At 60.2% G+C, this 27125-nt stretch overlaps 3 protein-coding genes across 4 annotated transcripts in view; 2 read left to right on the forward strand and 1 right to left on the reverse strand.

The window, feature by feature from the left end:
- On the forward strand, positions 1-13872 carry BAIAP3 (BAI1 associated protein 3). 2 transcript variants are annotated; one of them, XM_045541062.1, is made up of 34 exons: positions 1-129; positions 4267-4407; positions 4571-4658; positions 4782-4862; positions 5129-5236; positions 5783-5842; positions 6013-6079; positions 6168-6363; positions 6622-6666; positions 6764-6841; positions 6957-7059; positions 7319-7426; positions 7504-7599; positions 7683-7786; positions 8347-8467; positions 8678-8802; positions 8883-8973; positions 9120-9176; positions 9250-9347; positions 9436-9487; positions 9607-9737; positions 9902-10025; positions 10098-10241; positions 10350-10442; positions 10540-10731; positions 10820-10888; positions 10978-11057; positions 11134-11242; positions 11543-11614; positions 11769-11849; positions 11918-12038; positions 12107-12230; positions 12307-12512; positions 12613-13872. In XM_045541062.1, the coding sequence occupies exons 2-34, from the start codon at positions 4277-4279 to the stop codon at positions 12714-12716; spliced, it is 3459 nt and encodes a 1152-aa protein (XP_045397018.1). In that variant the 5' UTR covers positions 1-129; positions 4267-4276; the 3' UTR covers positions 12717-13872. The 2 variants fall into 2 exon arrangements, with proteins under 2 accessions (XP_045397018.1, XP_045397019.1); XM_045541063.1 differs by having other exon boundaries at positions 10350-10430.
- On the reverse strand, positions 13698-16567 carry TSR3 (TSR3 ribosome maturation factor). The gene is made up of 6 exons (XM_045541067.1): positions 16380-16567; positions 16080-16299; positions 15507-15700; positions 14473-14649; positions 14290-14353; positions 13698-14033 (listed from the first exon to the last, which is right to left on the reverse strand). Exons 1-6 carry the CDS (start codon positions 16489-16491, stop codon positions 13865-13867), a joined length of 936 nt encoding a protein of 311 aa, XP_045397023.1. The 5' UTR covers positions 16492-16567; the 3' UTR covers positions 13698-13864.
- The window catches only part of GNPTG (N-acetylglucosamine-1-phosphate transferase subunit gamma), a 14820-nt gene continuing 4110 nt past the window's right edge, over positions 16416-27125 (forward strand). The window contains exons 1-3 of the mRNA XM_045541068.1: positions 16416-16692; positions 16769-16820; positions 16895-16962. Coding sequence (XP_045397024.1) covers positions 16641-16692; positions 16769-16820; positions 16895-16962 — 172 coding nt within the window. The 5' untranslated portion in view covers positions 16416-16640. The remainder of the gene's footprint in view (positions 16693-16768; positions 16821-16894; positions 16963-27125) is intronic.

A 27125-nucleotide genomic window follows, 5' to 3' on the forward strand; every position in this document is an offset into this window, starting at 1 on the left:
CCGCCGCAGCCGCGCGGCCGCAGAGCTCAGGCGTCGGCGCGCGCGGCTGCGAGCGGTCGCGGTGCCTCGGCGTCCCGGAGCCGGTGCCCGAGCGCGGCGCCCGCAGGAGCCCTCCGCGCCCGGCCCACGGTGAGTGCCGCGGCTGCAGCCGCTGCCGTCGGGCCGCCGTCGGGGCTCGGCCCCGCGCCCCGAGCCGGACCCTCAGACGCAGCCGCCGCCCCCGGGAGCCGCTCCCTCGGGCCCTGGTGTCCCGGCACCAGCGCTGCGCTCGCCGCTCGCCGCAGACCGCGGGGGCGGGGGCGGGGGCGGGGGGAAGGTGTCGAGGACCCTCCCTTGGCCCTGGGGACACTGAGGCCCCTCAAGGTTGGAGGGGCGGGTCTCAGGGGCATTTCTCTTGCTGCCCCCCTCAAGCCCTCCTCTCAGCGCGCGCAGGGGCGCGGCGGCCGCGGGGTCCGCACTGCGCACGGGCGAGGGCAGGGCCAGACCTCCGCGCCGCCGGGCGCCCGCGACCACCGTCCCCCATCCCCCGTCTCCCCGCTCCCGGGCCGACGGGCGACCGGGCTTCCACCCGGCGCCCCCTCCCCAGTGGAAGCCACAGACAGGGGCGGGTCCTAGGACCCCGAAGACGCTCTGGGCTTCCCAGCACCCCTCCCGGGCTGGGAGAGGAAGACGACCCGCCCTTGTCTCTGCCACCCTCCCGCCGGTCCTCTTGGGGACCCCTAGACCCCCGAAATCCCGCTGACGCAGGCCCCGCGCGTCCCCTCCTCGCCCTCCCTGCGAGGGCTGGGGGCTCTGGAGACCCGTTCCCAAAGTGCCCCCGGACCGCCCGCCCTCCAGTGGGAGAGAGACCCCAGTAGAACTGGGGGGGCGGGGCTCCTGAGGTCCCCACAGCCCCGGGAGGCTGAGAAGGGGCACAGGGAGGGAGGGTGGAGGGAGGGAGGTCGCTGGGGAGACAGGTGAGTGGAGACAGGTGGGGGCCTGAGGAAGAAGGCGCCCGAATGTCCCTGTGTCCTGCGTTGGTGGGGGAGGGTCCAACTGGCTTCAGGCTTCTGGCCTGGCAGCTCCAGGTCCACGTGCAGCGCTGGGTAAAATGCAGACGCCCAGATTAGATCCCAGTGAGACCCCAGGGATCGTCACTGGCTCGCCAGGGGCCCTGCACTGTGTGGCAACCGTCGGGGGTGGGGGGAGTCAGTGAGACCAGGGGGAGATGCCAGCAGGATGTCCCCGCACCCGGCCACGGGGGCTGCGAGGGGGTTGCGTGGGGAAGACCAAGAGGGACCATCCTGCCCTCCCTCCCCCGGCCCCCCAGGGCGGTGGCAGCAGGTCCCTACCCCCAGGCACCTGCAGTGCTGTGCAGACGGAGACTCGGAAGACTGACCCAGCTGTCCTCTGCTCAGATGCCCCCAGCCTCATCGGCCTCAGAGCCACCCAGGCCCCCAGTGGCCTTGCAGGAGACTCCAGGCTCGGCTGGAGTTCTGGGTTTGAATCCTGACTCTGGGCAAGTCACCCCATCCCTGGGATGTGGCATGGAAAAATGTCACTCCCTGTGCAGCCCGAGTCTGGAGGCAGCCAGGGAGTGAGCCACACGGTCAGGTGTGGGTGGCCCATGCTGACCCGTACTCTGCTCAGTGGACAGACGGCCGGGTGTTGGGCCTGAGCAGGGTGCAGGCACATCCTGCTCCACTCTGTCCAAGCACACAAGGGACAGAGGTGGGGAGAGCCCACGAAAGAGTTACATCAGGGCCTCTTGCCCGCCCCCACTGTTCTGTCCCAGCTGAGCCCCCAGGCAGCGGCGCTTCCCGCCTGGTCACAGATAAACACGCAGGCTGACAGGACATGGCAGCAACGGACAAAGTCCCTGGCCAGGGCACCGTCGCCCTCCATGCCAGGTGGCTCCCAAGCCAGGTGGCTCCCAGGTGCAATGAAGTTGTTGCTGCCCAGGTAGCCAGCGTGTCTCAGTGCCTGTGCCAAGCGACCACTGTGGTCCCTGTCCTGGCAGCCAGCTAAAGGGTGGGCAGAAGCTGTAGCTAGTTAGGGTGGCCCACCTGGCCGGACCCCAGACCTCAGGACATCTCAGGAGCTTAGCACGTAGACACCTAAGTGGCCCTGCTGCCTCTGTGCCCTGGATGGGTTCCTAAGCCTGGACCGCAGCGTGCTCATCTGGGACGAGGCGAGCGCAGCAGACCCCTCCCTGGGGCTGCTCTGAGGACTAGCTGGTGGGAGGTGCAGGGAGGGCGTCAGGCCCCCACTTTGCCTGGGACAGTTTGTTCTCAGACACCCCCTCCCCAACCCTGCAGCTCAGCCTCAGCTCCTGCGTCATGTTTGTCTCTGGGCCCACAAGCCCCTGTAGCCCCTGTCACATGCAGATGCAGCAGGCGGTTGCCCTGGCGACAGCTCAAGCCCTGGCTGCTCCACTGGCTTTGGGGGGCTGGGGGGAGTGGCCTCTTTCACTCAGCTGGGGGGGGGGGCTGTGACTCTTGGCTGCCTAGAGGCTTCCCGACTGGCTGCCTGCTGCGCCATGCCCAGACCTCTGGGACCCCACCTTTGGGGGGGAGGCTCACAGAGGAAGGCACTGATGGATTTGAAGGAGGTGAGTGCTGTCCCCACAGGGCAAGAGCCGCAGGCCCTCTCCTGTCCTCAGCTCCCGGGCCTGCCCGGGTGAATGTGCTCTGAGCCCAGGGGCCGCCGCCCGCTCCCCCTCCCCCGGCTGGAGCATCAGGAACAGGGTGAGGGGTTGTTGAGGGTAGAGGCGGAGCTGGGGGCACAGAGCAGGTACGGTGACCCTGGGCCACCACAGACGGACCTGGGAGCAGGGAGCTTGTCCAACATCTGCTTAGGACCACAGTTGCCAGGTGTGCACGGGCCCAGCCCCCCCACCGGGCCCGATTCTGGGGAGGAGGCAGCAGGGGAGGGTGACAGAGCTGGTGACAACAGGGCCCAGGGGCTGGCCTGGCCCGCAGGGCAGGGGGTTCCGACCTGCCCTCCCACCCCCAGCTGCCCTGAGCTCCTGGGCGAGGGGTTGGACCTGCTCAGGCTCCATTTCCTGCCTCCTCAGATGATGACAGTGGCCCCTGCCAGGGTGGGCGTGCCTGGCCGAGGCGCCCTCACTAGGTGGCCGGGTGGGTGCCAGCAAGGAAAGGCGCCACCAGCTGTGCACAGGCCCTGGTGCCATTCATGGGGGAGGGGCCTCCCTGGGGCAGGGGCTGCACAGGGTGGAGAGGGGCTCAGGAGGCCGCAGTGTCTGTCTGGGCCGTCATCCTGCCCTTCCTCTTGGGGTCTGCAGGGAAAGCCGAGCCCCACTGAAGGCTGCGTGCAGGTGTGAGCCGGGGGCAGGGGCAGGGCATGGCGAGGCCATGGAACAGGGAAGGAGCAGAACAGCCCATGCTCAGGGGGACAAGCGGAGGCTCCCTGGTATTCAGAGGTGCCCCTGCCTGGGCTGGCTCCAGCCCTTTGGGCCAGGGCTGCGATTGTCCCTTCAGCTTCCCAGCCCCCACCCAGGTGGCCAGCATGTTCAGTCTGAGCAGGGGCTGGGCCCTGGCCACACACCTCAGCACAGGGCCACTCTGCCCGGGCAGGATGCAGTGGGGGGGGGCGGTGGCGGCGGCTCGGTTGCCATGGCAACATGAGGGCGATGGAAGAGGATGAGCCAGGAGGGCGTGAGAGCCGCTGGGGCTGATTGCGAGGGGCAGGTCCTGCTCCCTGGGGCACTGTCCCCGGGTATGCTGACAGGGCCCTGGGGTGAGGGTGAGGCATTGACCGCAGCTGTGCCCAGAGGGTGGGGGCTCGGGAGCATACCCCTCTGGGGCATCCTGGCCACGTGAGCCCTGGCTGGGCACGTGGGCTGAGGCCCAGGCCACAGGCTTCCTTGCTGTCCAGGTGCCAGGGTCCCACTGTGCACTTCCTACCTGTGCCCTGCCGTGGTACGGGGACATCTGGGGTTCTGGCCATTGTTTTGCTTCCTGCGTAGAAGGCCTGAGCACCTGCCCTGGCTGGAGCGCGGCAGACACGTCCCTCCCCGATGAGACCCTGGCAGCTCTGAGATGGAGCCCCAGCCCAGACTGGCACTGCCATCACCTCTGGCCCCTTCCGCCACCACTTCCCCAAAGCTACCCAGCAGGGAATGCTCGGGCTTGGCAGGTCACCCAGCAGGTGTGGCTTCAGGAGCCTCACAGCCCCCTGGGTGCCAACACAGCCAGGGCTGTGTGTGGGCTCCGTGCTCCCACCGGCCTCCACGCCAACGACCCCAGGCTGTGCCCTCTGCTGCAGGTCGCCCACCATGTCCGCCCTGCTGGAGATCAAGAGCAGCGTGCTCCGGCAGGTGCAGGTGTGCCCGTCCTTCCGCCGCAGGGCCGAGCAGGAGCCGGAGAGCACGAATGCCGACCCGCAGGAGCCTGCCACGGGGGCCTGGTGGGTTCCCCAGGGGCCGACCTTGCAGGGTCGTACGCCTGGCTGGGCAGGGGTCACTGGGAGGCCGCGGCACAGTGGACACACGCTGCCCCACTCCAGATGCACCCCTGGCTGGGCGGGGCACGTGCTGCGGGCTGAGAGCTGACCTGGGCCTTTCTCCCAGGAAACCCGGGGACGGCGTGGAGTTCTTCGCGCAGATGCGCCTCCTCCTGAAGAAGGGGGAAGGCAGACAGGGCCTGCCGTGCCCCGAGGTGAGGACGCAGCTCCCATGGCCGGGCTGCAGCCCCTCCTGTGCCTTCCTCCCTGGAGCACCCCCTGTGCAGCCAGCACAGCCCCGGGGGCAGCCTGAGGCCCTCACCCCAGCACCCCCACAGGTCCTCTTGCGCAGCAGCTCTCCAGCCCCTGCTGAGCCCGTGGACCCCAACCGGGGCCTGAGAACCCTGACCCAGGAGGAGGTAAGGGGGGCTCTGGCCCCAGGGAGGGCCCTCAGCCATTTATGAGCACCTATTGTGTGCCCAGGGTCTGGTGACAGGTGGACAGCAAAGGTGGGTGGGATGGGTGGGTGAGGCGTGGAGGCCCCCAAGTGCAAAGGGACTGAGGCAGGGGCTGGGCGTGGCCGGTGGAGGAACTGCCCAGGTCTGGGCCAGGCACTCGGGGGGTGGACAGGAGGAGCCCGAGACCCCCGCGTTGGCTGGGCACTCAGGGCCTGCTCCCCGTGCAGGTGGAGATGCTCTACGAGGAAGCCTTGTACACGGTCCTCTACCGTGCGGGGACCATGGGCCCCGACCAGGTGGACGACCAGGAGGCCCTGCTGGGCTACCTTCAACAGGTGAGCCCTGGGGAGGACCGAGACCACTCCCCCCCACCCCCCACTGACATCACCATCACCCGAACGGCTCACGATTGCCCCCACCCACGCACAACACGGACAGACAGCAGCACGTGTCACAGACACGTATGTGCACAGCAGCACACAGGCAGGCTGACAGGAGGAGGGAGGACGACGCGTGGAGACACAGCTTAGGGAGGAGCGATCTCGGATCTCCCAGGATGGGCAGATGGACACACACCTTCCCTGCCCACCTGCGCTTGCCCTGAACTCCCTGTCCCTGGCCACCACACCACGACCCCCACTTCTCCACGTGCACTGGTGTGTCCCACTCACACCCACCGCCCATGGGTGTGACTCGCACCCCTTGGCACACTCACCAGCTGCCCTCCCAGGCCACACGGCAGAGTGGGTTTCCCTGCCTCTGTGCAGTGAGGTCTGAGATGGGACCTTCCTGGCTGGGGCTGAACCTGAGTCCCCTCAGGACAGTGGCTAGCCCCGCTTCAGGAGTCCCCTGGGCCCCGCCCACTTGCCCGCCCTCCACAGGTGTTTGGTAGCAGCCCTGAGGAGCATGCGGAGGCCATTGGGCGTGTGAAGGCGGCCAAGGTAAGGAAAGCCACCGCCCGCCTGGCCTGGAGCTGGCCAGGGCAGTGCCTGCATGCCAGGGCCCTGGGGGTGGTGGGGGCACGAGGCCAGGCCCTGTCACGTCCATGCTGAGCAGGTGTCCAGAGGGGCAGCTCAGCCCTGCCAGGCCCCCTGTGCCCCTCTGCCCACAGGCCCCCACGTATGCCTTGAAAGTCTCCGTCATGCGCGCCAAGAACCTTCTGGCCAAAGACCCCAATGGTGAGTGGGGCCCAGCGGGCCCTGGTCACACCCGTGCCTGGGGGGTAGGGGTGCGGGGTCGGGGGCTCAGGCAGCTGCCACGTCCCAGGCTTCAGCGACCCCTACTGCATGTTGGGCATCCTGCCCGCCTCGGGTGCCCCACGGGAGCTGGGTGCGCAGAAGGAGCAGCGTTTCAGCTTCCGAAAGGGTGGCAAACGTGGCGGCCCGCTGCCAGCCAAGTGCATCCGGGTCACCGAGGTCAAAAGCAGCACGCTGAACCCCGTGTGGAAGGAGCACTTCCTCTTGTAAGCCCCTCCGTCTGGGTGGCCGGGCGGCCAGGTGGGGGCGGGAGGGTGATGGCTCACAACCTGCTCCAGGGAGCTGCGAGGGGGACGAGGACAGCCCACTTTCTAGAGAGGAACATTGTGCCCCATGGCCACATAGCTGGGAGCAAGTGGCAGGTCAGGATTTGAGCCCGGGGAGCCCATCTGGGGACCAGAGCGCGTGGCCCCGTCCATGCTGCGCCTGGGACCTCCATGGGCATCTCCGTCCTCTCCCTATAGCGAGATCGAGGATGTCAGCACGGACCAGCTGCACCTGGACATCTGGTACGGGGCCGGGAACGGGGGGCTCTGGTCTGGGAGGAGAGGAGGCCCCAGGCCCTGGTGGGGGCTCCAGACAAGCCAGGTGCTCCCCCACCCCCAGGGATCACGACGATGATGTTTCCCTGGTGGAAGCGTGCAGGAAGCTGAACGAAGTCATCGGCCTGAAGGGCATGAGCAGGTACAGTGGTGGGACCCTTGTGGCCAGACCTGTGCCCACGGCCTGGTCATGGAGCCCAGCGCAGAGTGGTTCCCCAGGGACCACCAGTGTGACGCCCACCCTGCTATGTGCCCAGGTACTTCAAACAGATTGTCAAGTCGGCCCGAGCAAATGGGACGGCAGGGCCCACCGAGGACCACACTGATGACTTCCTGGGGTGCCTCAACATACCTGTTCAGGTGGACGGGCACGGGGAGCATTGGGGTGCTGCACGCAGGCACTGGGGTGCCCCAGCCTTCCTAGGCATTTCCAGCGGTCATGTCCTGTGGTCCCCCTGAGCCGCACACACCCCTGGGGCTGCCTGGGCACCTGCAGGGGCAGGGAGGACTGGGGCTGCCACAGAGCGCTCCCTCGGTCTGTGGGAGAGGGAGGGGCGCAGCCTGGCGGCTCCGACCCCGACCCCTGCTGTGACCCCTGCTCCGACCCCTGCCTCCCCAGGAGGTGCCTGTGGCTGGCGTCGACCGGTGGTTCAAGCTGGAACCGCGCTCCAGCGCATCCCGCGTGCAGGGGGACTGCCACCTGGTCCTCAAGCTGATCACCACGCAGGTGGGGAGCGCCGGGCCCCGCCCTGCCCCCACGGACCACGAGGGTGGGGGGCGGTCAGTGACGGGGCGCTGTTGCAGAGGGACACGGCCATGAGCCAGCGCGGGCGATCCGGCTTCCTGTCCTACCTGCTGCTGCTCAGCCGCCTGCTGCAGTTCGAGCACCGCGCCGAGGAGGTAGTGGGCGCCCGCGGGATCCCGAAGGCGGCGCGGGGCTGGGGCGTCTCCCGGCCCCCGCTCACGCCCAGCCTCCTCCCCAGCCCAACTCCAGCAGCTGGCGCGGAGAGCTCAGCGCGCCCGCGGCCACCGTGCTCTGCCTGCACGGAGCGCAGAGCAACCTGTCGCCCTTGCAGCTGGCCGTGCTGTGAGTGGGCGGGGCGGGCCGTGAGCGGGCGGGCCGTGGGAGGGGCATGCTGTGCCTGGGCGGGGCAGGGCATGGGCTGTGCGTGGGCGGGGCAGGTGGGGTAAGAGCAGTGCTGAGTGGGCGGGGCGGGGTGGGGTCGTGAGTGGGCGGGCCGTGGGGGGGGCCTGCTGTGAGTGGGCGGGGCAGGGCATGGGCTGTGAGTGGGCGGGGTAGGTGGGGTAGGAGCAGTGCTGAGAGGGGGCGGGGCGGGGTGGGGTCGTGAGTGGGCGGGCCGTGGGGGGGGCCTGCTGTGCCTGGACGGGGCAGGGCATGCGCTGTGCGTGGGCGGGGCAGGTGGGGTAGGAGCAGCGCTGAGAGTGGGCGGAGCGGGGCGGGGTGGGGTCGTGAGTGGGTGGGCCGTGGGGAGGGGCCTGCTGTGAGTGGGCGGTGCAGGGGGTGTTAGTGGGCGGGGCAGTTAAGGGTGGAGCTATTAGTGGGCAGTCCGTGGGGAGGGGCCTGCTGTGAGTGGGCGGGGCAGGGGCGAGGCCGGGCACAGCCTGACCACCCGCCGACCCCCACAGCCACTGGCAGGTCAGCAGCCGCCACCATCAGACCCGCACGCTGGACTACGGCTACCTGCTGGGGCTGCTGGAGGACTTGCAGGTGCACTGGGAGGAGGCGGCCTCGCTGCCCCAGGAGCAGGTGCGCACGGCCGCGGGTGGAGGGAGGCTGTGGCTGGGCCTGCTCGGTTGAGAACTGGGGGCCGAGGCGAACCGCTGCCGTGGGAGAGAGCAAGTGCTCTGCGGTAGGAGATAGGCGAGGGCCGAGGCAGGGAGGATGCATCTCAGCGTCAGTGGCGGAGCGGGGCTGCTGGCACTGGTGTCTCCAGCTCTGAAGGGCCCCGTCCCCCAGGAGGAGAGCCTGGCTGACAGCTTTTCCGCCTTCTCCGAGTTTGGGCTGCGGCTGCTGCGCCAGCTCCGAGACTACTTCCCCGCCACCAACAGCACAGCCGTCTACCGCCTGGAGTTGCTGCTGAAGTGGGTGCAGCTGCCGCGGGGGCGGGGCCATGGGGAGGGCTTGCGGGACAGGCTCTGAGTTAGCAGTTGCCTTCGCCCAGGTGCCTCGGCAAGCTGCAGCTCTTCCAGCCCTCTTTTGAGATCTGTCCCTTTGAGACGGAGCTGAACATGGACATTGCTGCCGCCCTGAAGGTGTGCTTCGGGCCCAGTCTGAGTCAGCCTCTCAGCCCCTGCCCTCCCCTGCTGGGCTGGCCCCAGACCTCTGTACCACAGTCCCCTGCCGCAACTCTCCCTCGTCCCTCTGACCCACGATGCTGCCTTGGTGGCTTCTATTGCAGAGAGGCAACCGGGAGTGGTACGACAGGATGCTGAACGCCAAGAGTGCTCGAGAGCAGGTGTGGTCCTGGGGGCTGGGCCGTGTGGGTGAAGGTGGGCGAAAAGGCCGGTATGAGCTAGGCTTCCTTGCAGCCGGGGCCCCGGCGGCTTCCTGGGCTCATTGAGCTAGCTGACGCCATCTACGATGATCTGCAGTCCTGCTTCAGCGTCTATGCCAGCCTCTTCCACAGGTGGGCCTGGGGCCTGGGGTGCCGGGGCGGGTGGGGACCAGCAGGGTCTGCTGTCAGGGGACAGGTGGCTGAGACACGTCCTTTGCAGCATCCTCCAGGTGGACTTGTTCACCCTTACCTTCCGGCAGCTGGAACGTCTGGTGAGGAGGGTCCCCGTGCCCGACCCTGGTGCCTGCTGGGTGTGGGGAGTGGCAGGAGGCCCTGGGGGAGGGGCCTGGGTTCCTTGTTGCCGGTAGCCTGACTGTGCCCTCCCGGGCAGGTGGCTGAAGAGGCCTGGGTCCTGACAGAGGAGCTGAGCCCCAAGATGACCCTTGAGGTGGCCTCAGAGCTCTTTGAGCTCTACTTGACTCTAGCAGACATTCAGCGGTTCTGGAGCAGCATCCCTGGCCGGTGGGTGCCCTGCACCTGCTCCCTGCCCTGCAGCTGGGCTCTGGGACCAGCACCCAGGGCCCTGTGGGGGAGGCGCTTCTGGGTAGCCCTGGGTTGTGCGCCGGGGACAGGCTGGCTTTAGGTGTCTGAGTCAAGGATGAGCTCTGACCAGCCTCCCACCACAGGGACAGCCGCTCCCTGGCCCTGGCCGGCATCCACGCTCCGTTTCTGCCTGCTGTGAAGCTCTGGCTGCAGGTGCTGCGGGACCAGACCAAGTGGCGGCTTCAGGGAGCCGTGGACATGGACACGGTGAGTGCCCAGGCCTGAGGACACTGGGGCATGTCTGGGCCTCCCAGCAACCCAGGCCTCCTGCCTTCGCAGCTGGAGCCCACGGACACAGCCTCCAAGCACAGCAGCTCTGCGGCCACTGCTGGCCTCTGTTTCAGCCACATCCAGGAGCTCTGGCTCCGCCTGGCGTGGCCTGACCCAGCGCAGGCCCAGGTGCTGGGCACCCAGCTCAGCCAGGTGCGAGGGTGCTGGGGGGGTGAGGGGGTGGCCTGCAGATCGGGTGGGGGAGGGGCAGCAGGCCCAGGGGAGGGGGCCCACAGCTCCCCAGCCCCTCTCCCACCCCAGGACATGTGTGAGGCCGTCCTCTTCTACACGGAGCTGCTTCGGAAGAAGGTGGACACTCAGCACGGGGCGGCTGGTGAGACAGTGAGTGAGCCAGTAAGTGGCCCGGCCGTGGGGCAGGCAGGAGGCTGGGTGGGGCCCCCACCAGGCCCTGGGCCCCAGACCCACCCACCTTCCGTCACACCTCCCCCAGCTCTGCGTGGTCCTCAACAACGTGGAGCTTGTGCGCAAGGCTGCCGGGCAGGCCCTGCGGGGCCTGGCGTGGCCAGAGGGGCCCTCAGGGCTCGAGGGGGTGCTTCCCCGCCCCCTGCTCAGTTGCACACAGGCCCTGGACGAGGACCTGCAGCGGGAGGCCCGCACTGTGACGGCGCACCTGACCTCCAAGGTGGGCAGGAGGGCAGGGCCCGGGGACCTGGGCCTGGGAGGCTGTGCCTGGGGCCCCGTTCCCCTGCTGAGCGCCACCCCTCTCTCAGATGGTAGGCGACATCCGCAAGTATGTGCAGCACGTCAGCCTCTCCCCCGACTCCATTCAGAACGACGAGGTGAGCGCCTGGGCCGAGGGCAGGGCGGAGGGTGTGTCAGGGCAGGGTGGGGCCCGGGAACGGACGGCCCTGAGGACCGCTGCCTGCAGGCTGTGGCCCCGCTCATGAAGTACCTGGACGAGAAGCTGGCCCTGCTGAAGGCCTCCCTGGTGAAGGAGCACCTGAGCAGGTACTGGCTGCACGGGGAGCGGGAGCAGGGGGCGCGGGGGGCGAGGCCCTGAGGTCACTGAGGCTGCGCCCTGCAGGGTGCTGGAGGCCCTCTGGGAGCTGCTGCTGCAGGCCATCCTGCAGGCGCTGGGCGCAGACCGCGATGTCTCTGCTGACTTCTATGGCCGCTTCCACTTCACACTGGAGGTGAGGCCATGGGGGGTTGCCTTCCTCAGTGGCCCCTCCCTGTCTCCTCCCACCCCCTGCGGGCACGCCCAGTCTCCTCGCCGGGAGGGCAGCTATCCAGGGCTCCACCAGGCACCTCTCCCTCCCAGCGGTCTGGCCCCTGCTGCCAGCACCACCCCAGGCTTGCTGGGCTTCTGATGCCAGTGTGGGAAGCAGCTCTACCTCGAACTTGAGACCCTGGTGCTGCTTGGGGTCCCACCTGTCCCTGTCCCCAGTACAACCCAGGCTCTCTCAGGTGTCTCCCTTCTTTCCCTGTGCCAGGCCCTGGTCAGTTTTTTCCATGCTGAGGGTCAGGGCCTGCCCCTGGAGAGCCTGAGGGACGGAAGCTACAAGGTGAGGCCAGACTCTTCTGGGGGGAGGTGTCGGGGGAGGGATTGGGGACCTGAGTTCAAACTGAGGCCCACACTAGCCACATCGAGCATGAAACAGCCCCACCAGGCGGCCGCCAGGAGTCAGCTGGTGTCCCCTCCTGACCCTGCCCCCGCAGAGGCTGGAGGAGGAGCTACGGCTGCACAAGTGCTCCACCCGCGAGTGCATCGAGCAGTTCTACCTGGACAAGCTCAAGCAGGTAGGGGCCGCTGCGGGCTTACGGCCCCGCCCCGGGAGCCCCCGTCCCGCTCACTGGCCTTTCTGCAGAGGTCCCTGGAGCAGAACCGGTTTGGACGCCTGAGCGTCCGCTGCCATTACGAGGCGGCCGAGCAGCGGCTGGCTGTGGAGGTGCTGCACGCCGCCGACCTGCTCCCCCTGGACGCCAACGGTGAGGTGCGGTGCTGCCAGGGAGGGCAGGGCGGGCAGGGCGGGCCAGCTCATGGCTGTGCCCCTCAGGCCTGAGTGACCCCTTTGTGATCGTGGAGCTGGGCCCACCGCACCTCTTCCCGCTGGTCCGCAGCCAGAGGACCCAGGTCAAGGCCCGGACGCTGCACCCCGTGTACGACGAACTCTTCCACTTGTGAGTGCCCCACCCTGCCCGAGCCCCCTGCCCCACGCGCCCCGAGCAGGGTCAGGTGACGGGCCTGTGTGTGCAGCTCTGTGCCTGCAGAGGCGTGCCGCCGCCGCGGGGCCTGTGTGCTGTTCACCGTCATGGACCACGACTGGCTGTCCACCAACGACTTCGCGGGGGAGGCGGCCCTCGGCCTGGGCAGTGTCAGTGGAATTGCACGGCCCCAGGTGGGAGGGGCCGTGAGGGCTGGGCAGCCTGTCACCCTGCACCTGTGCCGGCCCAGAGCCCAGGGTGAGTGAACATCTGGGCGGCCGTGGGGGCCGGGGGGGGGGGGGCGGGGGGGGGAGGGCCGGCCCAACCCGGGTCCCACACGCCTGTCTTCCACCCCCAGTGCGGTCGGCGCTGCGCATGTTGGAAGGCCGCGGCAGCAAGGAGGCGCAGGAGTTTGTCAAGAAGCTCAAGGAGCTGGAGAAGTACATGGAGGCGGACCCCTGAGCCCCCACCCACTGGCCGCCAGCCCAGCCCCTCCCCCAGGTGCCCTGTGGTGTCCTCCTGCTCCCTGTGGCCAGCTTTGTGCAGCCAGCGCCCATGGCGCCCCCTCCCAGCTGTGTGACGTGTGGTGTGGCTGGACCCCTGGCTTCCGCCTGCCCTGGCTGTGTCCCTTTGGTGTGTGCTGTGAACCTTGTGCCCCAGCCCCCAGCCTGGGTGGCCAGCTCAGCAGGGCCTGGCCAGCAGCTGCCCCCTGGACACAGAGCAGACCACAGTGGGCCTGGCTCCAGGTGGGCTTCTCCACCCACTACCTTGGACGGGTGGGCGGGCACCTGGTCTTAGTGGCTTTGCTCCCCAGGGGACACAGGGCAACGTCTGGAGATGTTTATGGTTGTCATCACTGGGGAGTGCAGGGGGCTGTGGGGGGCTACGGGTACCAGTGGGTAGAGGCCAGGCACGCTGCTCAGCATCCTGCCATCAGTCAGCCCCCAACAGAGCCACAGGGCAGAGCCCCACAGCAGAGGTGGCTCCATCTTCTGTCTCTCCTGGGGGAGGGCGAGGCCTCCGCAGGCCCAAGGGGCAGGAAGGCCCGCGGTTAGGTTTGGGCAACCCAAGCTTTGGAGGGAAGCAGCTCCTGGGACCCAGGCACAGGGCAGCGGTGAGAGCAGTGTGTTCGGCAGCCCTCTCCCGGCTGCAGAATCCTCCAGAATGGATGTGGAGGGCAGGTCTGCTAAGAACTGCACAGACCTCCACTCCCCACTGGGCTCTAGGCCTGGGAGAGGTTCCTGTGGGGTCACTCTGTGAAGCCGTGGATGTCAGCCAAGGTGGTCAGTGTAAGGGACTCCGTGCAAACTGGTCACTGTCCTTTCACACACACATACGTGACCACAGAGAACTCACTCCATGGCCCAGACCCTTCCTTACCAGAGGCCAAGAGCCCCCAGCCCCTACCAGGCCCAGTGCAAAGAACCAGACTCACACGCAGGCTCCTTCCTGGCCGGCAGCTTTATTGAGAGGCTCCGAGGCGGGGCCCAGAGCAAGGCCGCGAGAAGCTGGAGCGGCCCGTCCTCCGGGGGCCAAGACCACCAGGCCTGCCTGTGTTCCCACGTCTCTCGATTTCCCTTGTCACCCAGTCTCTGCAATACACACGCCTGCTACCTTCGGTCTCTCTGCCGCTTCTTGATTCCTTTCCAAATCTGGGTTGGGGCCCTGGCCGCAGCCCCTTGTTCCGCAGTCTCCCCCTCTTTGGAGCAGCTGCTGCTGTCCTCCGCGTCAGACTCTTGTTCCTCAGACTCGTCACTGTCGTCAGTGTCCGGGGGCAGTCTGGAAGAGGGAGTATGTTCTCCAGCAATGTCGTCCCGGGCCAGCCTGAGGCTCCTCTCCCTGTTGCACTTGTCCACCCGAGGACAAATTCCTCTTATGCCCCACACTCTCTAACCAGAACCTCTCCAGGAGGACACCCCCTTCCTATTTCCTAGACAGAAAACATCCACACCCATGCAGCAGGAAAGGCTGAGGCCAGAGGTCAAGGGGAGGCCTGGATCTGAGCTGCCGAGAACTGGGAAGCCCAAGGACCTACCGGTTGCTGGCCACGGGCCTGTTGGGGTTTGCAAACTCTCGCCCTGAATCCACATCAAAGAGGTCTGAACCAAGAGAAGAAAGCGAGTAAGCTCGGGGCAGAACCAAACCCCCAACCCCCAACTTTTCAAAAGGAGGTGGCAGGCCTGGAGGCGGTCTCAGCTCCCACCGTGCCAGGGCTCACCGATCTCCTCCTCCTCGGGGCTCTCCCTGGGGCTGGCCAAGAACTCCTGCTCTGCCCGCAGTACCTCCTCTGGGCCACTGCAGGCCACGTACTTGTCCAAGAGCTGGCGGTTCAGGTCCAAGAAACCCTTGCCCCACTTAAATTTCCGCAGTAAGATTATAGCAAGGTCTGAAAAGCCTGATGGTGCAGAAACAGGAAACCCAAAGATGCTGACAATCCCTTCAAGAATGCACCCTGATCCCCCAGGGTGATGGGTGGTGCTGCTGTTCCAGGTAACTGTGGGGTCCCCAACGAACACCAACTTATAGCCCTGACAGCCCCTGCACCGCCTCCACCTCCCTTGCTACAGTCCACAGCCCCGCAGCCAACTAAGCCCCTCCCCTTTGCTGAGAAACACAAACATCCCCACTGAGGCTGCCCCCACACCTTCTGGGTCTCTGCCTGGGCCTCTCTGGAACCCAGATTCCAAGGACAAGTTGGGGAGCTCATCAGGGCAGTGCCAACAAGGATAGTGGCACCAGCCCTCGTGGGATAGCTGTCCCACTCCGCCTCAACTCAACTACACAGGGCCTGAGCTTTTTAAATTTATTTGTTTGGTTTTTTGAGACACAGTCTCACTCTGTTGCCCAGGGTAGAGTGCCATGGCATCAGCCCAGCTCACAGCAACCTCCAACCCCTGGACTCAAGTGATCCTCCTGCCTCAGACTCCCAAGTAACTGGGACTACAGGTGCATGCCACCACACCCGGCTAATTTTTCTGTTTTTAGTAGAGATGGGGTCTCCTCTTGCTTGGGCTGGTCCTGAACTCCTGACCTCAAGCGATCCTCCCGCCTCGGCCTCCCAGAAGGCTGGGATTACAGGCGTGAGCCACTGTACCCGCCCAGGGCCTAAGCTTTAAGTGGGACTTGGGACTGAAACCCTGGCCTGTCCTGACCACCTCCCTGTACATCGCTCACATTCTCCTGGGTTCTACCCACAGAACAGCTGGACCACCAGGCTGTCACATCAGGCTGGTGTCGGGCCCTAAAACTCACCTACTATGCAGAAGGTGGCAGCAAAAGCCTCCACACAGGAAAGTTTGCAGGGCCGGCCATAGTTCACAGGGTTCGCAGCCACCAGATAGGGCAGCAGCCGCAAGTGGCTCCCTCGCATCTTCCCAAACGGCGTCTCATCCAGTCGGGCCCAGGAGCAATCAATGACAGCGACCCCAGACTGTGCCACCAGCTGTCTGTCAGGAACAGCATTTGGTTAAGGTGAAGTATGTCCCCGGAGACTGGCCTTGGTAGGGAAATGAGGACATCACTCCCTATCCCCAAAGGGCCCGCATGAGCAAGCTTTCCAGGCAGCTGCGTGGGGTACCTGGAGCATGCTAATTTATTCACTCAACAAACGTTTATCCTAGGCCCTCCTACCTCCCAAACTCTGCGCTAAGCAATGGGGGCAAACCAGACAGACACGTTCCCTGTCCACGCGTGGAGGGTGTGTGTGTATGATACACAAGTACAAATAAGTGAGCCCTGAAAACAACGATGCGCTGGAGACGGGGCGGCTTATTAACAGGAGAAGATAAGGCAGGCACCCGCCCCTCCCCAGTCCCCAGCGCCTACCTGTCTGCTGGGGACACGTACTGGGAGCCCACGGGGCTGAGCACGAGGCCGCCGAACCTGTGGCCCAGGCGCAGGCAGCGCACCAGCCCCAGGCGGGCCAGCTTGCGGCCGGTGCAGCGCCGGGGGTCGCAGTGGCCCAGCTCCCACATGGCCAGCGCGCAGGGCAGCGCCGCCGGGCCCGGGTCGCCCTCGCCCTCGGCCGCCTCTGGCTGCACCGACGCTGCGCGGGGAGAGAAGGCACCGGGCTCAGCGCGAGCTCCGCGGGCGGCCCCCGCCCCGCCGGCCCCACACCCCGCTCACCGCGCAGCGCGGCGTCCACCTCCCGGGAGAAAGCCTCCAAGGAGCGGCCGGGGAGGTGCCGAGCTCGGCCGCCTTCCTCCCCCGGCCCGCGCGGTGCCCTCCTGCGGCCCATGGCGGGGAACCCCTTCCGGGAGACCCCGAGCGCACCCCTTAGCAGCCAGGTATCCGCTTCAGCCGTTGCGTCTGCGCACGCGCGGGACGCCACTTCCGGTTCCCGCCGCCACGTGACCCGACAGGCGCTCACATGACCGCCGCGGAGCTATGGCGGCGAAGGCGTCGTGCGTCCTGCTGCTCCTCGGGCTCGCGGCGCGCGGTTAGTGGCCCCGTGCGCCCCCGCCCCCCACCCCTCCCGCGCCCCCCGCCCCTCCTCACCGATCCCCTCCCCGCAGGGCCCGCGGGCGCCGCCAAGATGAAGGTGGTGGAGGAGCCCAACACGTTCGGGTGAGCGGCGTCGCGGGGCGGCTTGGGCCGGGCGGCCTGGGCCGGTTCCCAGCTGACCCCGCCGCTTGCCGTAGGGTGAACAACCTGTTCTTGCCCCAGACCAGCCGCCTCCAGCCCAAGAGGGAGCCGGCGCCCGTGTCTGGTGAGTGCAGAGCCTTGGCGGTGGGCGCGGGGGCTCCGGGGGGAAGGAGGGGCGGCCTTGGGTGCGGGACCCTGGAGTTAGGCCTGGAATCTCGTCTGGTTTGTCAACTTTCTGAAATGAATGGTGGCGCGCGCGAGGATATACCAAAGCGTTCCTGTACCGAGGTAAAGTGGGTATCTCTGTTATAGTACGGAGTGTGAGAAATGGCCACCTAGGGACCGAATTGAGTCAAGTTATGAGTCTTTATTAGCTGGCCAGCGAGACCACCCCTTGCCCTGTTAGGGTACAGGTACAGAGAATGGCCCTGAGCCGAAAAAATAGGAAGGTGTTATATTATTTTAAGTTAGAGTTATGTGACTGTGGGCTACGTGACTTTAAGGACGGTGGTTGAAATGACATTATATTATTTTTTTTGTAGCTGTGAGGTCTCGGACCAGTCTCGGACCCCCGTTTCGGTTACATTTTTTAAGTGAGCAGGTTTACAAAAACAGCACTAATTAAGGAACATTTTTTTAGGCGTTAGCAAGCACGACAAATTTTAGGACAGGCAGTTGGAAAGTTTAAACAATTAGTTATAAGTTAATTGCTTTGTTTTATCTCTGTAGGGTACATCTTTCCAGTTAGAGACATGGGTCAAGCTGAACATAGGTCACCTAGCGAGCAAACAGAGGTTTAAATTAGAGACTTAGGTCAAGCGGACATCGGTCACCTAGCGAGCAAGCATAAGTTTTCTAGTGGGCCTTTACATTCCCCACTGGTTTTTTGTGAGAATTAAATTCTTGATTTGTCATCACAGATGTGATGATAATGAGTTTGGAATACCATTAATTTTATATTTTGGATTTGTTTTTGTATGTATGATAACAGGTAGTTTAGTACATATGGGCCAACTAGTAAGGTTAGTAGGAATAAGACTAGTGGCCCAGCCATTGTTGATAGGAGAGTGGTCAGCCAAGGGGACCATGAAAAAAGATTTTTATGTTTATTGTTGTTATTTTTACTTTTTTTTTTTTTAGTCTATTTTGTATTTGGGAGAGGTTATTTTTGATTATTTTTGAATGATTAGTGTAAAAACAGCATGTTTTTTTAGAGTTATATATAAGCCACCTTGTTTAAGGGACAGGAGGTCCAGGCTTTGGCGATTTTGTAAAATTACTTTTGTAAGGGAATTTATTGAGTGTTTTAAGTGAGTGACAGATTTTTTTAGTTTATTGAGATCGATTTGTTGGCTTAAGATTTTAAAATTTTGATTGTTTGTTATTAAGGCAGAGGTTTTTAATAGCTGTTGAGCCCGTGATCTTTAATTTTACAAGTAGGGGCACTAGGACAGGTGTGGCTTGTCTGACACTGGAGGGCACTGGAACCTGTAAGTTTTTTTTTTCCCAGGGTAATAGTATATTGGGGGACAATATGTATAAAGACGTAAAGATCCTTTTTCTGGGATATAATGGACGGCCGTATGTAAGGGGTGATTTTAGGGGTATAAGTAAACCAAGTTTTTTGAGGGGGGCCACCAGAAATGTTTTATTTTCTGGATCGGTGGAGTTGATTTTTATAACAGAACTGTAGGAGTCACTATAGGGAGATCTGGCTAAGATGAATTTAGGGGAGTAGAGACAGGTTCCCTGTCCCTGGAGACCTTTTAAAGTGAGTTTTGGCTTTTGACCCCATTTACAGTAATGTTTTTGGATTTTTTTTGTTGTGGAGTTTTTTTGGGTTTTGTTTTTTTTTTTTGGAGACAGAGTCTCACTCTGTTGCCTGGGCTAGAGTGAGTGCTGTGGCGTCAGCGTAGCTCACAGCAACCTCAAACTCCTGGGCTTAAGCGATCCTCCTGCCTCAGCCTCCTGAGTAGCTGGGACTACAGGCATGTGCCACCATACCCAGCTAATTTTTTCTATATATATTTTTAGTTGTCCAGATAATTTTTTATTTCTATTTTTAGTAGAGACGGGGTCTTGCTGAGGCTGGTCTCGAACTCCTGACCTCGAGCGATCCACCTGCCTCGGCCTCCCAGAGGACTAGGATTACAGGCGTGAGCCACCGCGCCCGGCCTGTTGTGGAGTTTTTAGTATCTGTTTTTGTGGGGCCAACAGAGTTGGTGGCTTTGATGCCCACATAATGGGGAGGTTCTGGGTTTAGGCAGAGTTAATAATCCTCGGTTATATTAGGACTAGTTTTATAGAGGAATTTATAGACTGAGTTTAACAGGTTAAGGAGTGGCTGTCTTTGGGGTTTAGGCGTCAGGGTATGGGAAGGAGAGGTTGTAGGGATGTTTTTGGTAGGGTTTGGTTGATTAGTAGGCTGGGGAGTTTGTGCTGGCGGCAGATTTAGATATAAATCGTGGTTGGGTCTCATAGGGTTATTAGGCCATGTAGGAGTGAATTTTTGTATGGTGAACAGGACCCCTGGGTCTGAGTATTTTCCAGTTGTGGCATAAAGTTTAATTTTTATGTCTTTTCCGAAGCCTCGGTATGAGTGTGTCACTGATAAATCCTGATGGCCATGGGGTTACAAGACCCAAGTGTATTAGTGGTGTAGTTTTGTTTGTCTTGAGTCAGTGAAATATAGGGGTCCTTGTGTACCCATGATGTCATTGTCACAACCCCAGCTGGCACAATAGTACTTGCCCTGCTTTTGACATTTTGGCGGCCTAGTTGTAGGATAAATAATAGTGTTGGTAGGTCAGTAGACCCTGTTTTAGACCTCTGTCACTACACCTGTAGTTTTTGGCTCTGAGGTAACCGCTCCCCGAGTGTCCTTGTGACCCCATTTGGTATCTGGTTTTGTTAGGATGGTCTTTTATTTTATTAAACAATAGACAAAGATTGAAATGGAAGACGGGTTGAGATAGGGAAGAGTTTTGGGCCACTACAGTTTTATCTGTTCTGGTAAGTACCTAGGTGTAATTTATGGGTTGGTGGGGGGTGTTGTCTGCTGGATTGAGACAGGTAACTAGGAAAAACCAGAGGAGGCTCTGGAAAGTTTTATTTTTAGCAGGTTTTCAGTGGACCGGGTGATCTATTTTTTGGGGAGTTGATCTGGGGTCGTCTTTTTAATCTGCATGAGGTGGATCCAGTGATGTTTTCCGGCAACTTTTACCGCTGTTGGCGTAGTGAGGATCACTGGCAGGGGTCTAGTCTACCTGGCCTCCAAGGTAGCTGGTTGGAGTTTTTTTATTTAGAGAAAGTCTCCCGGCTGTACCTGGAACGAAGTTTTTTCAGAGGGAGGATTAGTTGGTCCAGGATGAGTGGCCTTTACAAGGCCCCGGGTCTGTTGGGCACCAGACTGTAAGGCCTGTAATGACTTAAGAAGGGAATGGTTATTTAACTCTGTTATCTTGTCCTCCCGCAGCTTGGGGATAAGTGGGGGCGGTCGGCGGAACATGGTTTTGTGTGGGGTTAAGTTTTTAACATAGGGAGTATATTTGGTCTTTAGTAAAGGAAAGGAGGCTTACCCAGTCTGTTAGTCTTTAGTTTTAGTTTATTTAATGTTTTGTTAATGTCTTATTTATTTTTTTTACTTGTCCTGAACTTTGAGGTTTATAAGTACAGTGTAATTTTCAATTAATGTTTAGCACTTGGGCCAGTAATTGAGTTGTTTGGTGATAAACGCCGGGCCATTGTCGGATTTTAGTGCAGTGGGAGGCCAAATCTGGGGACAATTTTAGTTATTAATTTTTTTACAACTACTTGTGTTGTCTCTGACTTTGTAGGAAAAGTTTTTATCTATTTAGAAAAAGTGTCAACGAATATAAGTAAATACTGGTATTTATATTTACCTGTCTTTAGTAAAATTTATTTTTTATTGTTTTTTGGGGGCTTGTCCCCGTAGTCTAGCCCCCGGGGGAAGATTAGTTTTTTTTACCTGGATTGACTTGTGTACAGGTGGAACATCTTGTTAACCTGTCGAGTCATCTGGTGAAGTTGAGTTGGTTTTTTTAATTATACAAGTTAGAAAGGGCACATAGAGCATGAATGGCGGCCGATCGGAACCCGATGGGGGAGGCACTCGTCTTAAGGGGAGTGAGGCCGCCCCTGGGGATGAATCAGGAGAGGAACCATAATGTGAGCCACCCCGAGTGTGTGGGGGGCTCATTGGCTCGGGGCTCGGTTCCAGCTTGTTTTGGGGTTTTTTAGGGGCAGAAGTGTATGGAGGAGGTCTTGACAAAATAGGATCCTCCGCTGAATTAGGCAAGACTGGGTATAATTTGGGTTGCTTTTTATTCCCAGTGGAAGGTTTGGTTATAAGAACTCTTGTTTTAGCCTTTTCACCTGGCTTTTTGTAAGTCTGTAGCCACTTTGGGTTATTTACTAAAATATTATTTTAAATTTGTATATAAGGAATCTAATTAGGGTGCCCTGGGTTTTTAAAAACTATAGTTTGAACACGATTGGCGAGGGTGGCCTGGGTGTTTTTTTTTTTTTTGGTGGACATACCACACCAAATGTGGGCCATTTTTGTTTAGAAAATTTTTGTAAATTAAAAGTATTAATAGTGAATCCGTAGGGCTTTGCCCCGCGCTGAAAATCCCAGAAATTTTTTAGAAAACATTTAATAGGTGTATAGTGAATACAAGGTACAGACTGGGACTGGCCCGTTATTGTATAAGAAAATATAAGTTTAGAGAAAACGTTTAACTACTAGAGTGGAGGCATTTTTACCAAAAGACGCACACCAAGTCGATTTCGGAGCCAGCGGAGGTACCGATATCCGCGTCTGCCAATGTGTGCCCTTGGCAGGCTAGACAGTAATGGTGGCAGTGAGGAGATCCAGGATCAGGCCCGGAAGGCCGTGCTTTTTGTGTATAAAACCCGCGTCTGTCGCTGGCCGGGTCTCTACCTGGTTTTACACTCTGTTTACGAAATCCCATGTAGAATGTCTAAAAGGGAATTGGTTACGATATAATATATTTACCGTTAGCCCTTTTTTTTCCTTAGAGTTTTACCCAATTGAGACACTTTATAATTTTGAGGGCTTCCGGCGTAGTAGTTTTAACCGGCATTATTGTTACTGATGTCTGACCTCTGCTCTGTTGATCCCATGTCTTTTTTGGGCTTTGGTTTTTTACATAAAGTTCTGAATTTTTCCCAGCCTCTGTTTGTGTGAATTTAATTAGTCCGTTATGTCTCTAGGTAAGTCATTATTTAATTTTGTACTTGTCCCCCCCTGCTGTTTTAATCTTTTATTATAATTTTTAGCACATAGTGTGGCCTGAAAATAAAGAGAGCCAGGGGGCGGCCCCAGTTGGGACTCCCTTTTGATCTGCCAGAGCTCTGGGCAGAAATTACGTGGTCGCGTTAATTCCGCCGCGGGCCTTCGCCATGCTTTGTTGTATTAAACAGTCGGATTTTCCTGGTCCGCACCAGTTCTAAGTCGGCTGTCAGGCGCCGGCCGGGGCGAGGGGCTGCGCGGACCCGGTGGGGGACCGGCGTGTGTGGCGAGGAGGGGAATGGGCCGGGCAGGGGGAACGCTCGCCAGACTCCATGGGAAGGGCCCGGCGCGTGTCGCTGCCGCTGGTCCCCCCGGGTGCCTGGCTGCGGTAGACCAGGACCCCCGCAGCCCCCACTCACATTGATGCTACACAAGTACTTTGCTACTTTGTCACTTGCTGTATGTCTTGAATTCTTCCTGGTGGTGGATATAGGTCTTCGTTCTGTTCGCTTGGTGCTTGGTCTCCGTAGCATGGCTGTGCACTCCTCTCTGGGCACCCGCTGTCCTTAGGCTGCTTACACATTTCGGCCATGAGCAGTAGTACTGTGGAGAACATCCCTTGGAGGCGCCTGTCTATACCCTGTGTGAGCGGCTTCCCAGAGATCCCAGGGGTGAAGTTGCTGGGTCACAGACTATGTGCATTTTGAACACTGAGTACTAAAGAAACAACAATCTCGAAGAGGGTCTGTGCTGGGCTTGCAGCAATGAACAAAACGCACCAGCGGTTGTGCTCGTGGAGCTGACAGTCTGGTGGGAATGGAGGGATCGGCAGTGAACAGAGAAGTGGGTAAAATATGCACATTGCTCAGTGGGGAAGAATGCTATGCAGGTATGTGAGGCAGAGAAGGGAGTGCGTGTGTTGTTTTGGGGACTGCCACTTTAAACAAGGTGGTCAGGAGATGTCTTGCGAAGTGACATTTTAGCCAAAAGCTGAAGGAGACAAGGGAGTGAGCACGTGGCTGTCTGCGGGGCGGGGTCCTGCAAAGGGACCTTGCGCAGGGAGCCAGGGCCAGAGGGGACTGAGCGGCCGGTCAAGAGTGAGGTTGGGAACACTGGGGCTAGATAGTGCAGCGCCATGTTTGTGGTTTGTTATGTGGACGCTGACTCTGAACAAAAGTATTTAAAGTTTCTGTTATTAAAAGTATGAAGTAAAAAAATGGGAAGAATGAGACGAGGCCAGTGTGCTCTCCTTACGGCAGCAGTTAACGTTGTGCCCTGCCTGCTTTGTCTTCTCCTTCTGTGGCCATTTTTTAAAAAGTGAATATTTTCTGAAGCACTTGAAAATAAATTACAGACATCATGACTCTGCTCCCAAATACTTCCAGTGTGACACTTCCACCCCCCAGACCAGCAGTGATTCTGTAACGCAGCCAGTGCGTATCCAAACTTTGCCAGGGCGTCAAGAAGGCCTTTGCCATTGTCTCCACCCCGTTTCCGTGCAGGGCCAGTCAGGGTTCACATGTGCACTTGGCTAATTACGTCTCGTGAGTCTTTTCATCTGGCACAGCCCCCTCCCCCTTTATTTTTTTAGATTTTTATGACATTGACTTTTGTGGGGGGTTTTTTGTTTGTTTTTGAGAAAAGCCAGCCTGAAGCTCTTTTATTGCAGTAATAAAACTTGGAACTCATATGTGGTGCAGGATGGGGGTGCAGCAAAAATTTCTCTCACCAAATCACTACACAGGACAGCAAAGGGGGCAGAAGGGATTGTGAGAACAAAAGCCAGGAAACTGAGAGCCAAGCGTGAAAACAGGAGATGCTGAAGGTGCGGTGACTGGTATAATTTTTTTTTTTTTTGAAACAGTCTTGCTCTGTCACCCTGGCTGGAGTGCAGTGGCATCATCATAGCTCACAGCAACCTCAAATTCTTGGGCTCACGTGATCCTCCTGCCTCAGCCTCCTGAGTAGCTGGGACTATAGGGGCTTGCCGTCACACCCTGCTAGTTTGTTTTTTTGTTTTTTTGTTTTTCTTTGTAGAAACTGGGTCTCTCTCTGTTTCCCAGGCTGGTCGTCAACTCCTGGCCTCAAGCAGTCTGCCCACCTTGGCCTCCCAAAGTCCTGGGGTTACAGACACGAGCCACGGTGCCTGCCCAGGGCTTTTAACTTAACACAGGGACAATTTCTCGTCTCGGAGAACAATGGAGCCCTCAGGGGCGCCTCACATTTACTAGGGCTTTATAGCGCAGCAGCAAGAATGATACGTAACAGGTGGAAATTTCATCTCGAAACAAAAAAGATTCTTGCAAACCCCACCCAGCACCAGTTCTGATTCTAAAGTTAACCCATCGCTTGTGCTGTGAGTACTTGACTGGATACTTAATTAGAAACCTAGATCTAGAAGACTGGAACTGAATCTTCACCCCCAAATGAAAACAAGATTAAACCAGTAACTTGAGCTACGGCGGGTAGTTGAGGTAAACACACATGGGAGGAGAAGGGGGGAGTGGAGGTGTCAGAAGCCACGGGATGGCGCGGCCTGTGGCGGCCGCAGTAGGGCTGGTCTGGTGTCCAGAGGCTTCCGATGTCATCAGCACAGTTACTGCCTCTGGCGTAGGTGTGACGGGTTCAAGAGTCCAGGAAGTAACATGTTCTTGACCCCCTGGAGATGACTCTTTCCACTGTGAGGTGACGATGCTAATCATACACAGTAAGATTCATTTGTTTTGCTTTGTTTTCGGTTTATGGACTTGTTTTGTCCTTTTTATTTTATATTTGAACATGTACGTGTGAAAACATTTACATGCTGGGTTTGGTGTTTCTTGATTTCTGGAAGTTCTGTCGTCAGGGACCCGACTTCTTTATCTTGATGTGAGACATACCTGCTTTTCGGCAGTTTATGTTTTTCCGTCTTGCTGGTGTTTTCTCTAGCTGTGCCGCCAGGTGCGTCTGTGTTCAGTGCTTTCTTCTTCTCTGAAGCGACGCTCCTTCACCGTGAGCTGCGCAGCCGCCCCGTGCGCGGGGCCGCAGGGCGCTGCTGTCTGTTGAGGGAGCCGAGCAGAAAGATGAGGCTGAGCGGGACACTGTCATGATCGTGGCCCAGGGCTTGGAGGTCCCGGCAGAGGCGGTGGCGGGGTGGAGGAGGGGTGCAGCCTTGCCAGGACTGGCAGGCCAGTAGGGCTAGGCCCTGCGCTGTGGCAGTGGGCACCCCAAGGGCCCAGGTCTCCACCGCATCAGTGGGAGTGGGCAGTGGTGAGTGGTTGGCAGGTCTGTGATTTGGAGCCAATGTCCCTGATGTGGCAGAAGCAGGCAGGGCAGGGTGCTGGTGGCCACAGCGCCCCCGGAGGGTGTTCTGGCTCGGAGGTGGTGTTGGGAGGCAGTGGGCAGCCAGGAAGACTCTTGACGTTGGCAGGGCCTGGTCCCCGGGCTGGGGAGAGGGCAGGCGTGGAGCAGGGGGGTCCCTCCCACAGGGATGGGAGCCTGGTCGGTGCTAGGGGAGGGGTCCTGGCTGACCCGGGAGGCTCAAGGTTCCTCAGGGTGGGTGTGGGTGTGGGTGTGGGTGAGGCCCTGGGGGAAGTTGTTGGTGGGCTGTGGAAACCAGGAGGGGATTGGTGCATAGGTGTGGGGTCGGGCCAGGGAGGAAGGGCCACCCTCAGGAAGGCTTGTCACCAAGAGACGCGGGGCCAGTGAAGGCCTCCCCACCACCGCTGGGCCTGAGCAGGGGCAGCGCTGGCGGGGAGGGAACGAGGGACTCTGCACTCAGCCAGCCAATAGGGTCTCGCAGGGCTGGGGCACAGGGACAGCTGGTGGGGGTCACCTGGGCCTGCGGGCAGAGGGCAGCAGTGAGCGTCCTGGCAGTGCAGACTGTGGTGCTCAGGCAGGTAAATAAGGAACCCGGGGATGGTCCCCGCTGCCAGGGTAGTGACGAGTGCAGCCCAGGTGTCCGGGTGTGTCTGGCTCAAGGGGAGCAGAGTAGATGCCTGCAGACCGCAGTGGGGGCTGGCGCCTGCACGCTGCCCGTACCCATGGCAGGAAGGATGGTGGGGGGGGCTGGGAGCTGAGATCTGAGGGCCAGGCTGGAGGAGGAGGGCAGCCAGGTTGGGAGGGGGCCAGGGGCTGCACTCAAGGGACGTGGTGGCCCCACAACTGAGGAATCCCAGCGGGGTGGGCTTGTGGCATCATCCCCTGGGTGAGGGTGAGCGTCCAGCGGCTGGAGCCCCCCACACTGGGGCACCATCCCCGTGCCAGCCACACGGGGGCGTGAGTGAGCAGACTGCCTCCGCCACTGCCAGCCTTGGGTGCCCCGGGGGCCCCTTGGGGTTTGGGTGGAAGGTGCCCGAGGGGGCTGAGGGTGGTAGGTGAGTCCGGGTGCAGGGGCCGCCCACAGGCAGCCAACCCAGAGGAGGGGCCGAGGTGTATCCTGTGTCCACAGGTAGGGACAAGCGCCACAGCCCCCGGGGACAGCCAAAAGTCAGGGAACTAAACTCCAGGCAGGCTTGGCAGGGGCAGACTCAGAGTGGCCTTGGACAGTGGTTCTCTGGTGGCAGCTTCTGGCTCCTTCAGGAGGAAGGGCAAGAGCCAGGTCACCGGGGATAGTCACCCTGTACCTCCTATGTGTTTATTTTGGTTTTTAATAGAGAAAGTAATACTGCAGATAGCTTTGAAAAAAGAAAAAACCTGTGCTTTTATAAAGAAAGGGTGTTGGTTTTTGCCAGCTGCTTTGTCTGCATTGCTCAAGGTGAATTGTGGTCGTTTGCCCCTTCGTTCTGTTCCTGTGGTGCGTTACAGTGGTTGATTTTCATGTGTTGACACATCCTTACCTTCCAGGAGAGAAACTTCACCTGGTCATGGTACACGATCCTTTCGATACACTGCTGCGTTCATTTTGCTGGTATTTTGTTGAGGATTTTTGCATCAGTGTTTATAGGAGTTTTTTTTTTTTTGGTTGGGTTTTGTTTTGAGAACAGGGTCTGTTGCCCAGGCTGGAGTGCAGTGGCGTCATCCTAGCTCACTAC

The sequence above is a fragment of the Lemur catta genome, chromosome 2 (genome assembly GCF_020740605.2).
Source record: "Lemur catta isolate mLemCat1 chromosome 2, mLemCat1.pri, whole genome shotgun sequence".
Taxonomy (NCBI): domain Eukaryota; kingdom Metazoa; phylum Chordata; class Mammalia; order Primates; family Lemuridae; genus Lemur; species Lemur catta.